This window comes from Centroberyx gerrardi, chromosome 22, assembly GCF_048128805.1.
Source record: "Centroberyx gerrardi isolate f3 chromosome 22, fCenGer3.hap1.cur.20231027, whole genome shotgun sequence".
Taxonomy (NCBI): domain Eukaryota; kingdom Metazoa; phylum Chordata; class Actinopteri; order Beryciformes; family Berycidae; genus Centroberyx; species Centroberyx gerrardi.
This window is the reverse complement of record NC_136018.1, coordinates 9,086,914-9,101,393: the sequence shown is the minus strand read 5'-3', so window position 1 is coordinate 9,101,393 and position 14,480 is coordinate 9,086,914. Positions and strand designations below refer to the sequence as shown.

General features: G+C 43.7%; 1 protein-coding gene across 1 annotated transcript in view; it reads right to left on the bottom strand.

The window, feature by feature from the left end:
• Nucleotides 1-14,480, bottom strand: part of lmbr1 (limb development membrane protein 1) — a 33,835-nt gene that overhangs the window by 15,411 nt on the left and 3,944 nt on the right. The window contains exons 3-9 of the mRNA XM_071899297.2: nucleotides 14,128-14,167; nucleotides 13,088-13,227; nucleotides 11,950-12,053; nucleotides 4,241-4,367; nucleotides 4,061-4,129; nucleotides 3,835-3,899; nucleotides 3,412-3,484 (exon numbers count right to left, since the gene is read on the bottom strand). Of these exons, the coding sequence (XP_071755398.1) occupies nucleotides 3,412-3,484; nucleotides 3,835-3,899; nucleotides 4,061-4,129; nucleotides 4,241-4,367; nucleotides 11,950-12,053; nucleotides 13,088-13,227; nucleotides 14,128-14,167 (618 nt within the window). The remainder of the gene's footprint in view (nucleotides 1-3,411; nucleotides 3,485-3,834; nucleotides 3,900-4,060; nucleotides 4,130-4,240; nucleotides 4,368-11,949; nucleotides 12,054-13,087; nucleotides 13,228-14,127; nucleotides 14,168-14,480) is intronic.

Here is a 14,480-nt window from a genome sequence, read left to right as displayed (position 1 = left end):
CCCTCTGTTATTATGACACGCCCTGTCTGGATGGGTTTAAGTAGGCAAAAAGAGAGAGAAAGACAGGGAGAGAGAGTTAACAGCCTTGTCTGTGCCCTCGCAGATACCTGTCCCAGGATCTAAGCAGGGGAAAGTTTGAACCCTCCGAGCAAACGCAGTCACAACACAACAGGAAATGTCACAGGCAGTTCAACAGCTCTTTCTCTCCAGAGACGAGCTGAGCGCGCTCCCTCAGGGTAGCCAAATCTGCTCAGCCGCAAGCAAACTAATCTATCACCTATCTCCAGAACATATCCAAACATGGCCTTACTCGTCACCCGGGACAGATAAATCATTGATCCAATAAATATCACGTTCTTGATAGCCATGAATAATAGGATGATCTAACTAAATACAAAGAACAATATCATCACTTGTTTAAAGAAGGAGGAAAAAAACATTGAGAATTTGAACCGCAGTGTCTAAACTGACATCACTTGGATCAGAAGTTAAATAGATATTTCTTACTCTGTTGCTGGCAGCATCAAGTAAAAGACTGACTGAGTTACAGCGAGGGAGAGATGCTGAGTGAGGCTTCTGGCAGCCAGGAAGGCCTAGAATAATTCAACGTATCCTCTCCAACCTTCACCACAGTCGAACAATTACGTCATCCACAATTATGCTAAACACCATGCTGAGACAACAGAGGCACTGGCAAGGTCATTGTGCCGCATAGCATCTGGACAGGCGCTCTGCTATCAGAACAGAGGGGCCCGGGAGCCAGCCAAGCCAAGACTGACAGCAGCACAGCAGATCAGGGTCTGGAGAGGGCAGTGTGGACGAGTGTGTGTGTCTGTGTTTCACACTGCCTGTGCTGCAGTATACTCGCATACTCCAGATACTAGATTATACTGTTTGGATACCCTGCTAATTACATATTGCAATTATACACTCAGTTGCCATTTTATTGGGTACGCCTAGCAAGTGTTGCATGGGACCCCCCTTTTGCCTCAACAGCCTGAATTCTTTGAGGCGTGGATTCAACAAGGTGCTGGAAACATTCCACAAGGATCTTGGTCCACGCTGACTTGATTCTTCAACGGCACATTTATATCAAAGGGGCTCTACTGGATTGAGATCTGGGGCCTGCGTAGGCCACTGGAGTGAACTAAAGTAGCAGTCATGTTCCTGGAACCATCTTCAGACGATGCGTGCTTTGTGATATGATGTATTATCCTGCTGGAAGGATTCATTTGAAACAGCATAGACTGTGGCCATAAAGGGATGCACTTGGTCGGAATTGGTACTAAGTGGTCTAATGTGAACCAAGAAAACATTCCCTACACTTTCACACCACCAGCCTACTGTTGATATCAGGCAGAATGGATCCAGGGATTCATGTTGTTGACTAGAGGTGTAATAATTATCCGATACAAATCAGGGAGAAAAGGCCAGCTGTGCAAGATATACCTATACATATTCAAATTTAAAGGCCACTGAGTGTATATTTTAAGCCATTTCTGCTTTATTGGATAGCACAAAGTGAGAAGTTCCAGAAGAGATGGGAGGATGACATGCAACACAAGTCACCCACATCTTTCAAAACCAGGATGTTACAACACATGGTAGGCGCCTTACCCTGCTCAGCCACCAGGATGCCCTACCTATTGAATTCTATACAGTGACTTTTCCTTGCCGTCCAATAACAAATGGCCTCACCCGCCTAGAACAAATACAAAACTTGACAAGTTCGGCCTCAGTACATAACAGTTAAGAAGCTATGCACCGCGGTGCAGGTCAAATATGAGAAGCTTGTTTCCCCATCTGTTAAGCATGGGCAGCTTATCTGATAGTGCCACTGCGTGTCTCCCAACATTTCACATATTGGGTTCACTATCGTACCCCTGACAGAGTAAACAAACACACAGGGCCAGTCAGCCAGATTAAGCCACAAACTGCTGATCTGCAACAAAAAACCTGAATCCACAAAGTCATTACAAATGGAAATTGCACGGAAAGGGAAGGCCAATGGAGGGACCAGAAGTGTAAATAAACGTAGATACAGCAACTGATGCGGCTCAATAGTCCAAATCTGCAAACACAAACAGGGTAATGGGATAGGGGTAATCTGCTAGAGGAAGCTGGATGCAGAGTGGACACAGGTGAAGCAAGAGAACAACATTGCTCGCCTCTGGAGTGTGTCCTGTGAACTATTCCTGAACTGCTTCCTACTCGAGGCTCTCAGTAGATCAGTGGCTCTCAGTGGAAAACCACTCTACCCTCCAGTTTCACCTATGTGTGAGGGTGTGGGTGTGAGTGTGAGTACATGCGTGTGCTCGTGCATGTGCATATTATGTATAAAAAACATTCTTGGCATGCCTGATGTGCGCAAGTTTTAAGCTTCCACCAATCAACATACTCCTTTCACCCCCTAATACCCACCCACTTTAACATGCAAACATGGAGTACAGCTTGGCCTCAGTGCACCGGCGGAGATGTTGACCACTGTTATAGTTTTTCGCCTCACAGTGACTTGTAAAGATCAAACACTCTTGGAGATGATAAGGAACAGATTACAATTATTCTATCACAGCGTTCAAAGCGGAGGAGTTTGGCGTGCGCCCTAGGAAACCATACGCTTTGGTGGCAGTCTATGGAGGTGGCCGGCGTAGCGTTCAAAAACACGTGTTATCAGGGAAGCATCTCCTTTACCTCCCTGGTTTGAAAGGACGCTCATCCTCTTCATTTACTCGCATCTGTACACTTGGCTGCGTGCTTGAGTTAATATTAAAGTACGTTTTGGCCCCTGGCCCAAATACTTCCTGCTTTGTGACATTATTCAACGTCAAAGAAGGAATTTGGGAACACAGAGGGCAGCAGATGAAAAGGAAATGCAGGTTGAAAAATAACATCTTTAACATTTCTCAAACTCAGCCTCTTAAGATTTTCCCATTGCGCTCAAGTCTAGAGAACAGAAAGCTCCTGGTCTCTTCTCAGCAGTCATTGAACCTGTGCTGTGAACATCCACAGCACCAAGCCAAAATCTTTTGTAAAAGAGACTTCAGTTCCATCCTATTACCCAGGCTACTATTCTAGGCCTGTGATCAAATAAGGCAATCATTTCACCATTTTGTCTTAAATGGACCCTTAAAAACTTCCCAAACATAAAATATGGTCCCCGCCATGGCGGCTGCTTTGCCCTTTAGCAGCAAGGTATGAGAGCAAGACAGAGGTAGAGAAAGGCTAGTATCAACTGCGTGTGTGTGTGTGTGTGTGTGTGTGTGTGTGTGTGTGTGTGTGCATGTGCATGTGTGTGCCTGGCTGATTTGTCAATGCTAATTGATTCCAGTGTGCCGCGCTCCATCACACCCAATAGGGCAGTCACCCCCTCCCCTCCCCTATAATGTGCCAACACGTCTCCCACAGACGTACCGTTTAATCTCCTCTGAAGGGCTTCCTCTTGCAAATGGATGCAGTAAATCTGCTCATCCAGGTCCTCCAGGATCTGAGGGGGAGGGAGGAGAGGGGGAAGAGATGAAATGGGTTATAATTAGGCCCAAAGTGGGACTGGAGAGATGGCAGATGGGAGGATGAGTTGGTGACGTATTTGTAGTCCTCTGTTGTGCATGTAAATGGGCGACTAAGACAGACATCTTTCAGAATGGAGGAGCAAAGTGGCTTGAAGTCTGTGAGGGTGTCTGTCAAACTCCAACTCTGTAGACTTTCAGAGAAAACTTCAACGGTATCGAAAGTTTTCAAATATAGAACAAGTCCTCAAAATGTCACTGAACAATCATTTTTTCTACTGACAAAATGATGTTAAAACACTCAAATCTAATCCCAATAATTACTCACTGTTGGCTTCACTAGTAACTGGCCCATGACAGTGAACATCCTAGACAGTCCCACAGGAGTGCACACTAGATAGGAGACAAAAAAGCAGCATGAACATCAGTTTGATTATTTCACTGCAATAAATCGATCTATTGCTGCAATACTCAGGTGTGGTATTTTAACACCCAATCAGAATCATAATATTCCATTTGCTTCAGTGTGTATGGCACTGAACTAGAAGACATACTTAGCAAAAGCAGCCCCCCCATCAGAGATATACAGGAGTAGAGGTACGGTAGGTAGAATTCCCAGAGATCTAGAGGGAAAAAAATAAGAAAATACAATATTACACAGAATATTATTAAGAGTCCAAAATCCAATAAGAGAGTTACAGAAACAACTGAGACAGAAACCTCCAAAGACATACCATAGAGTGACTCCATACTGGCTGCATCATTGTCAATGAGTGCTGATGCCACCCACACTATGCCCAGGATGAGCAAAGCCAGCAGGAAGAGCATCACAAAGGTCTCTAGAATACGCGCCCTGATGCCCTGTCAGGAAAAAAAAAACGTGCACACAGAAGAAAGAAATCAACCTTAGTGTCACACATGCTAGCAGAATGTCCAAAATGAGTTTATTATTGCTAGAACCCCCCCATCCTGCCTCGCTCATATTAAACAGCATCACCTCCATTCACAGCACACAAACATGACATAAACGCTCCCACAGATTCCTGTGTAAAACAGCTCTTTTATACACACATATTGCGGTCTATAAAGTGGGTCTAACAGGGGCTGGTGGTGGCAGAGGTGAAATTAAAAAGGGGAGGGGGGGGAGGGGGAGGGGTTGCTGTAAGGAGCATGAAGCCTGACTGGGTTAGCTACTGTCTGCGATCGAGAGCAGGCCTCCCATCTGGGGCCGATTAGGAGGTCCCTTAACACGGCCGTGTCCCGGGCCGCGCAGACGAGAGGGTTTTGGGGTAATTTGGGTTTTCCGGGTCACAAACCGCTGAGTGGTTAATAAAGTCCTCCTCTACCTGTTCACACAGATTCCATTTCCCCCCTGCTGGAGAGCCTTGTCGTCTAGCACTGTAAGATAGATAGGCGTTCTCGTACACATGTCAGGCAGGTTACCAGGCACGAGCTAACAAGGGCTCTCTGCATTGGTTAAATTGGGTACATATGAGCAATTTGTTGCCAGCTAACATAATGGCTGTGCGGTTGCTGGTCAGTATTTGCTAACAGATACATGAAGGAGGTCTCTCTTTGAAAGCCCCCCTTTTAAACACGAAGACCTCTTTATTGGATGGAAATGGTTTTAGTCCCGCAGATGAACTCGGACAGGGCTCAGGTTTCATACAATTCATAATAGATGTTAGTTCCCCAGCACAACTAAAGCGTATCATTTCTTGTATGACTGTCATCCAAAGCAGTGGTTTTTGGTTTGTGACCCCTCAAAACAAAGTGATACCTACTCGCGACCCCCGTCACATCACAGGCGTCAACATGCAGAGTGGTGAACAGTTCAATCAAAGAATAATTTTCCCTTTTCAGGTTGTTTCATCTGATACATTATCAGAGGAGGCCTAGAGGCTGAAAACTATTCAGTATTTCACAAAAAAAAAGCAAAAATTCTGAATAATCAGAAAAAATAGACATGATAATAATTTGGTTTGGAGGAAATATGTTTTTTTCCTATCCCATAAACCATCTCACAACCCCCCAAAATTGTCTTGCGAGCCCCTTAGGGCTCCTGACCCCCAGGTTGAGAACCACTGTTCCAAAGCATCATCACCTGTCATCATTTGCATTGCCATTTTGGTCACTGTTGAACAGCAGTCCTGTCTCCTTTGCAGCTTAAAGTAAACCCCCTTCTCACTCACTCCATAAATCGTATTTCTTTTCAAAGCACCTCAAGCACAAGGGTCACAGGGATATTTTGTCACATCTAATGCCAGGACACTATGACTCGGACCATTGCATTCCCTTACTGCTGACTATATGTAACGTTAGTGATCGAAGAATTTAAGCTTATTCTCCTATTACATTCATTGTCAGTCACCCTGGACGAGAACGTCAGCCAAATGCCTAAAATGTAAAGCAGTAAAAATCTCCTGTAGCATCCCTTCGCTATTACTGCGCCCTCACTTGTTCTATACTCGCCTCTCGCCTCCTCTTACAGCATTATTCTGGAGGAGCCTCAGTGAGTGTAGAATTTTCTAGCACAGCAGAAAAGAAAGTGGGCAGGGTCTGGAGTGCCCCAGTGTGGCCACACTGGACACTGCAGCCACTTGACAGGTAACGTTATAAAGGGGGTGAGCAGGACTTGAACACACAGTACCTTAATTCAGCATGAAAGAGCTGCCCATAAAAACATCTTAGGAAAATGTTATGGAAAAAATATATAAAAATTGTATCATCATAATCATAGTGATAACATATCTGAGGGAACCATGGAGGGATATGGGTTGCTATGGCATTACCAATAAATTCCTAATATCAATACAGAAAGCAAAATATAGCCTAAATCTGACCCGGACTGAATTGACTGCCTCGTGCTCTTTTGTACTCTCTAGCACACCATGAGCGCACTAGATGGATGCTGCAATCTAGCATCTCACAGCCCGGCTCAACTGGGCAGTGGGGAAAACTCAACACCACTGAATAAAACGAGGGTGAAAGGGGGGAGATGGCGAATGAGGGAGAGAAATAAAGAGAAAGAGAAAGAGAGAATGGTGGAGGAGAGGAGTCAACGTCTGAGCGCATCTCATTCCCCGGAGGTGAGAGAGGTGAGAGAGGAATGCTTTCAGGGACTTCAGCCATGTCCCACACGCGCTCTCTTAAGGATGCATCAGGACAACCAGGACCCGCAGGCAGGGCGCGCGACCGCTCAAGCGAGCCAGTCCACCTTAACAAGCCGCCCATGCCATGCTGAAGGTGTATTCCCTTTAGACTAGGTCTCTCAATCATTTATAAGACTCAAATCATTACCCATTCAGATCATTTAGGGCAAAGGCAATGCTTGTCACCTCCCTTACTATCATCCCTGGCTCCTGCCCCGATGGAAGAACAATCCACTGTGTCAGACATGGTTTGACTGTGCAAGAGAAACAGGACTCTGAACTGAATGCCCTGATTGGTTTCATCGACCCCTCTGAATGCATGACATTGCACATCCGAAATATTCTAGCTGCCTGTCTTCCCAAGAAAAAAACACAATCTATGGAGGCCTTTGTTCCTCATCACAAAGGTAAACAAGGCCAAATGTTCTCTGCGACAGTCAAACAGTGTGAAATAATTAAGGTTTAAAAATAGGCGAATCAAACCAAGCTATCATCATTGATCAAACATGAAACTGTCTCCTGGTTAAGGAAAGGAGAAAAAAAAAAAGAATAGAAAAAAAGACCTGTGCCTTGGCATCCAGAGCGCCCGCTGAAAGTTTCTATTCTTGCCATTCTAAATGTGTAACTACCTCTAAATATAGCAGCTCTGAAATATTCAGCATCCCCCGATCCTCACACCGACATCGAGTGTGGGGCTAGTTAACTGCAGCTATGCTAGTACAAGACTGGAGAGACTTCCAAGAAATGCGTGTGGGGACCGGAGAGAAAAGTAACCGCTTCATACACAGTACCAAACAAACATGTATGAATTCACATACACACAGTCAGCAAAATAAATCAACCTCCAAATCCGCCCAATAACACATAACCACAGACGGCCTAGGAACAGTCCAAAAGCTTTCTCCTAGCTTGTGCTGTAGAAAAACTAAAGCGCAATCTGAAACTCTGCCCTTGATGTAGTGCGTCGACTGTGATGAATCCAACAGAGAGTTCACCTCTGGAGGCTGAATGCCACAGTGCAATGGTGGACGAGTGAGTGAGAGAGAGAGAGAGAGAGGACATTGGGGAAGGTGCAGGGCTGTGCTGGGTGTTGGGCGGGAAAGAGAGAAAGAGAGAGTGAGAGCGAGAGAGAGACACAGAGAGAATCAGCGACGAGGGAGACAGACAAAGAGAGCAAGTTAGAGAGGCGCAGGAGCTTCCTAGCGCCCGCCATCAATCCTTAGCAGGTCAGCAGGCGGTGGCAGAGATCGGCCCGCGGATCATCCCTCTGCTAACTGTCAGGGGCGTGTGGGACAAGGGCCAAGGGTGTAAGTGAGGGAGGGGGCAGGGTCCCTCTCGCTCCCCAGCAAAAGGACTGCCCTCCTTGCTAAAGACACGCCAGATGCCCAGGGACCTTATTAGTGTATCCTTCAACCGGCCGGCCACAGCGCCACAGCCGTGTCGAAGACAGAAAGCAGAGGAGAGGGACACTCCCCTGTAAAGCTGCAGAATAAACTTCTAAAGACTCTTAATAAGACTTCTTAATAAAACCCCAATGACACAGTGCATGGGAAATGATCGGCATCACGTCGTATTGTTGAAACTGAGAGGGGGAAATTTGACAAGAAAAAAAAAAAACATTGCAATAAAAATCATACTTGGCTTTTGGAAAGTAAACTAAAACTCTTTGAAATGAGCCATTCAGCTGCTCCCATGGCCAATTCACCAGCTATGAGTCAGAAAACAGAAGAATTTAAATAGAGGATGTAGCTTCAGTACTTTTGATGTTTGCCAAGCTTTATTTGCCATCCTACAGTGACGACAGCTTGTTCTGATTACAGCAAGGTGTCAGACTGATAAGTCTTCAAAGAAGAAATGACTGTCACCTGGGTTTCGTCAAGCAAAAGGTTATGTCCAAGTACAGCAAGTAGCCTATCAGCGTAATAGACTGGCCTACTTAAAGTGATGTAAATGAGCAGGATTTGTAGTAAATCAGTCTAAACTCATCTGTGGAGTCAGATTCATATTGGGAAGTATGATGCAGGATATCTTGCTTTAAAATGAACAGCAGGAAATCTGGTCCAGAATCAGTTCGTCTCAGAACTGATCACTGATCAGTTTGGAAAAGCGGAGTCAAGAGAAGAGGGAAAAAAAATCCTGAACAGCTCGCTTTTTCTTTTTTAAATTCCCAGCTCGAACTAATATGTTGCCATGGTAACGGACATTGTAACAGGCAGCTTTAGGGAGACATTGTGACCTTAAGGGAAGGTATGTAAACACCACTTTATATTCTCCGGCTGGCCCTGCCTCAGAGAAGGCCTGGGAAAAATGTCTGCATGTGCAGGAGATTTGAAATAAATATCCAGGCCCCCATTGTGGAGCTCCAACAAAGAAGAGTATCTTAGTAACACCACGCGGGTTTGCTCGGCGAGACGTTCCCCCCCCCACCCCCCACCCCCCCAACCTCCACAATAAACACACTTCTCATCATCGGCGGGTTTGGGCTTAGGATGAGATTGATGAGGAGTTTCTTTAACTACCAGATGAAACCTGTTGGCCCTTTGCTGGGTCAGTCAGGGGGTCAGACTCGTTCCAACTCGTTTCAGGATCAAACACATTTCAATACTGTGGGTAAGACCAAAAGACTATTCACTGCAAAGCATACTTGCAATTAAACACACTTTCCAGTATTTACACGGTGTCTTTACCTAAAGCTTACTCGAATCAAAATGTCTAGGATAAACCTAAAAACATTAAGACTAGCTGGAAATGTTAATTGGTTTTCACCATTATGACCATATTAGATTTAGAATAACTGTCAAGGTTTCAATGGGTGGCAAAACTGAATGCATGTTTCTGAGCTACAGATAAGAAACTACACAGATCGTGGGGTTAGAGTTAAGAAAATAAGACTAGAAAATATAACAGCAAGTTGTCATTTTCAAAACTTTTACAGCCTCACCTTCATCAAATCATGCTAGACTATGTTCTTGGGTAAATATAGCTTCAAGATATCACACTCTTGAAGTATAATTACTGAGCAGATTTAATCTCCTTGATACAAATAGAAGGCTGAGGAGAGGGATGTGTTGATGTCTTCACATTCAGCCTTTGTCAGAACAGGATGATCATCCCAATAAAGATGACACAGATGGCTCTCATCATTATAATGCCATCTACTGGTGGTGTGGAGGCCCCTCTCAAGTCCCAACTATCCTTACCTGAACATAATAGCTAAACAACAGAGGTAAGCTATATTGGGCTATGCAATAACACCCCAAAATTGGACATAGTTTTAGTTACCCCAATGCCCTGAATTAGCCTACACCCCAACAACACACAGCGCTTAATTACAGAGCAATATAGTTACATGCAATAGTGGCACTGTAACCCCAAAGAAGGCATTATAAAATGTCCCTCTTCTAAGATACAATTAATTATTTTGAGGTGCAATCTGAATGGCTCAAATACACCAAGCCAAATGGGTTTCTAAAACAGGACCAGGAGCCAAAACACTTAACTATAGGATGACATTTAAAACCCAAAACTTTCTCAGCTGCCTCAGTGATGCAGCTCTTCTGCAAAGATTTGAGAGCACAGCAGTAAGTGGGAGACATTTTACACCAGCAAATAAAGCTAGATCATAACATCTGACATCAAGACCCTAAGTCACTCCGATTCATCCACAATTTGGACAATTTGTTAAACTATTAATCACTCAGGCAACAGAGCCTCTGAAGAGCTGAACTGTTAACATTCACAAAAAAAACATCCACATTTCAATCTTTATTCTGGTGGCGTCTTTTAGTACATCGTCAAAAGTAAACACAGCCACATGAAAAGCCTGACTTGCACCGTTACCAGTTAAATTCATCATTCACTTCATTTCCGCAGTCAAAAGGACCTCGCAGTGCCATAACATTAGCCCAGGATGATAAAATGGCACATAAAACCCCACGACATTGTGGTCTAATACTCTTATTGGGAAAAGGATAATATTACATTATAAAAACTTAAATCCGTGTTTTACATTCCTCTTGCTGTCGGCCCCATGATCGACTCTGCAGGACACCTGGTTTTTTTTTTTTTTTTAGGTGAAATTAGAGTGTCACCTCCACCCCTTCCTTTGCACACACACAAAATATACCAGGAAGTGCAGCTCAACATTGAACAGTGCTTCCTCTTAGCAAATTTATGGATGCTCAGTAGCAAGAAACAGTCCCGTTGAAATGAAAAAGAACAAAAAGCATAACGTGACAGAGGCCCTCGTCCCACTTCCTACCGATCAGGGTCTGCCCTCTACTGAAGAAATCCAACCGAAACAAATTAGTGGGCCGGGGAAATAAAGAACTGGCTGTAAACTACAGTACAGACTAATTTTTATGTGCTTTTGCCAGGAGGGACATAAACCAGAGAGGTTTCAAACTGTGACACAGGATAGAGGTGTATTAAAAGTAAATCTTTCCCCCTCCATTTTGCGAGGCTCTATTGTGCTGTCATGTTGTTGCGACTTTATGGACTTTCGGAACACGGGCCCCCAGCCTCTTTTTGGGGGTAATCAATTAAACGAGGAAGTTCGCTGAGCCTTACAACTCGATTATTAGCCTGTCCTTTTGAAGTTTTATTTTAGGGGGCTGGGGAGGGGGTGGCAGGGAATCAGGCCTTAAATCAGTGGGGCCGATGCAGCAGTGTTGAAGCGTTTGCAGCCTATGGCCTTATTGGAAGGGTTTGTCAGGATGTGGCGCTGGGCGAAGACCAGATTCAGACTTTCATGGTTAATGAGCTTTCTGCGGTGGCAGTTACGGTCAGTGGCGTGAGTCAGGGAGAGGGCAAGGACTAGGCACCTGCTGCTGCTTTGGCTGTTTGAGAGGCAACATCTCACACAGAGAGACAGGCAGACAAATACATCAATCGACAAACATAGAGAGGGGAAATAAACAGGATTCCATGTTTCCCATTTTAAAGTTCCATAGTTTTCCAGGCCTCAGTTTTTAGAAAGTGCAGATTTATTTATCACTCTCAGTTGAGAAAAATCTCAGAGTCAAGCAATTTGCCATCAGGTAGTGTATTTCCAGACTTCAAGTTTCAAGTTTTTTCCCAGATTGTAAAGCCAGGGAAATTGTCAAATTCATTTTCCATACTTTTCCATGCTTTTTGCCTGGGTACTGGGTATCCTGACTAAACATAAAGACAATAAACAAAAGGAGAAAAAATATACAGACAAATACAACGGCTGACAAATAGCCAAAAAAACATTCCAGGCAGCAGGACAGGTGGGCAACACAAAGTATTTAAAAATTGAGGACTGGTACCTTTTTTGATCCAGCAAATCCCTCAGACTCCAAGAAGAAATAGGCGAAGGGCATCAGGACAAAGAGGCAGAGGTTGGAGAACAGCGACACCAGGTTCCACAGCCCTGCAGAAGCCATGCACATGAGAGTGTACACATGTACACATACACACACACAACCAGCTTTTACTAATCAAAAGTCAATTCTGTGCCATATGTAAACACATGGATATTTTTGCATTGTGTTGGCAGAGTGGTGAGCACGTAAGTCTTAGGCTCTAAAAAACAATATTTTCAGGATTTAAGAGGTTTCACTTGAATATCATACACTGGTTGTGATAGGAGGTGACAACATAGGCCTTTATCTGGCCAGCGTCATCCTGGCAAGTCTAAGTCATGGACTCTGATGCCCCCTGGTGGCTGTAAGCAGTGGAACAACAGTCAACATCAGTCAACACCAATCCTGTGGAGTGTACACATGCCTGACTGTGCCACTAGATGTTATCTGATGTGTTGGTGATGTATTACCAAGCAACACTGTACAGACCTCCAGATCTCACATCGCTGTGGATTATAATCAAGGAAGGAAACTGACTTTTTCAATCTATCGGCACCTGTGGCAGGCGATTTCCAAAATTCACCTGTCACTTTCACTTCTTTACCAGCCAATTTGATTTTTAGAATCAAACCTCTAGATGGTGGTTGGTTACCTGCCAAAGTAGCTGATAGTGTAAGCAAACTTACCAGTCACAGCCCAAATTTATCAGCATTTGGCTGGTGGTAGTTTTCCACCCTGGTTATGATCATATAGGTAGGTCCTGCTGTTTCTAATTCCTTCACCTAGTCAAGACGAATATGACCTACCTAAGATTACGCTCAAGTTTTAGAAGGAGAGGTTTTTAGAAGGATTTCTTGAACCAACATTTGGCATCGGTTCAGTCCATTGCATTTAGGATAACATGTTAATCAACACATCTACTGATTCTGTTATGTTACTATAAAATATTAATTGTGGTTGTAATCTTTGTTAATCTAAATGTGTTAAAAAGTATTTACTTCCTTTGAATAACATAAATAATTCACATTCAAAAGACAATAGGCAAAAAAAAAAAAAAAACTCTGTAAAAAAGATAAATACATGAACTGTGTGAGCTACTGACCATGAATGAGGGAGCCATTGAGCCACTGAATGTAATAGTTTTTGGGGAAGGAGAGGAGGATCTCGTTACTAATGATAGAGAAGGGCAGGAGGAAGACGGCACCACCCGACACTGCCAGGGTGAAGGTGCACAGGTACAATCTGCAAATGGAACCACACACACACACACACAGACAGACAGACCCAGGCAATTATTAAGACACGCCCAGGGAAAAAAATCAAACAAATACATGCATACGCAGAAAACAAGAGCGTCAGTATTTAATAAGGGCTATAGTTTTCTGTGAAATTGTTTTTAGCAATTGTTAAGGAAGACTTTTTCTATCCACTATTAATTCTACTGAAGAGTCTCACTACATGGTAATGGCACAAATGCATATACTTTGTAAATCGGATTATATTTTACAAGCAATTACTTGGTTATTTGAGGATTAGTTTGGATTACATGTCATATTAATGAAGAGTCATTCGGCGTACAGTGTGACAGGAATTAATAAGCAAAACTAAAGGGGGAATTAAGTTATTTGGTGTCATCGACCACTCAAAGACTAGTGCCATGTAGCATATGGTCATTTCACTGTCCACGGGCTGATTGTCAATCTCCCCCCTCTTACACCCTTCCACTCTTCATTTTATCCACCCCCGCCCCAGTCCTACAACACGGTCATGGATTGGCTGTGCATCTGGAGGCTGCCGTTTGTTGAGATTCGGAGGCAATGGGTTTCCAGATTGGGCCCAGAGGAGTGCACCATCTGCTCAGTGGTCCTCAGTGGGACGGCACAAAGTCACCACTTCACCACATCACTAAGGAAACTCATTAATCTGAAATGCTTTCCATTGCTTGGCTAGGCCCTTAAGTATCATTCTCCTCAGCTGGACCTAAACAGGCATTTCATTGCGCAGGCAGGATGCATGTGGCTACAAAAGGCAACAGTCTGAATGCGATGTTTAATACAAAACTGAGCAACGTGCGATACTCGCCACAGTTTCTACGTCACACTGTGCTTTAAAGGAGAACTAATTGAAATCGGCTTCACTTACGATATTCTATTGACGACAGCATCTTCATCCTCATGGTCATCTAGAAAGGAAATCAAACCATTTCAGTCACAGGACATTGAGTAATTACAGTGTGACCATATAAAATAGGTCCCCTTTCCAAATCCACATTTAATACTTCAAATTATATTTAAGGCTGTATTCAGGGAGATGCAACATTGGACAATTTCACATTTTTAAAACAAACAAAATACATATTTTAATACAGATTATAACAGATTAGAGCATTATCTAAAAAATAAAAAAAAAAACATGCAAATGTTTTTTTAGACAGAAAATGCTTTTTTAGGACAGTAAATGCTATCCTGAATATACCAGTTTTCACAGTAAAAGTT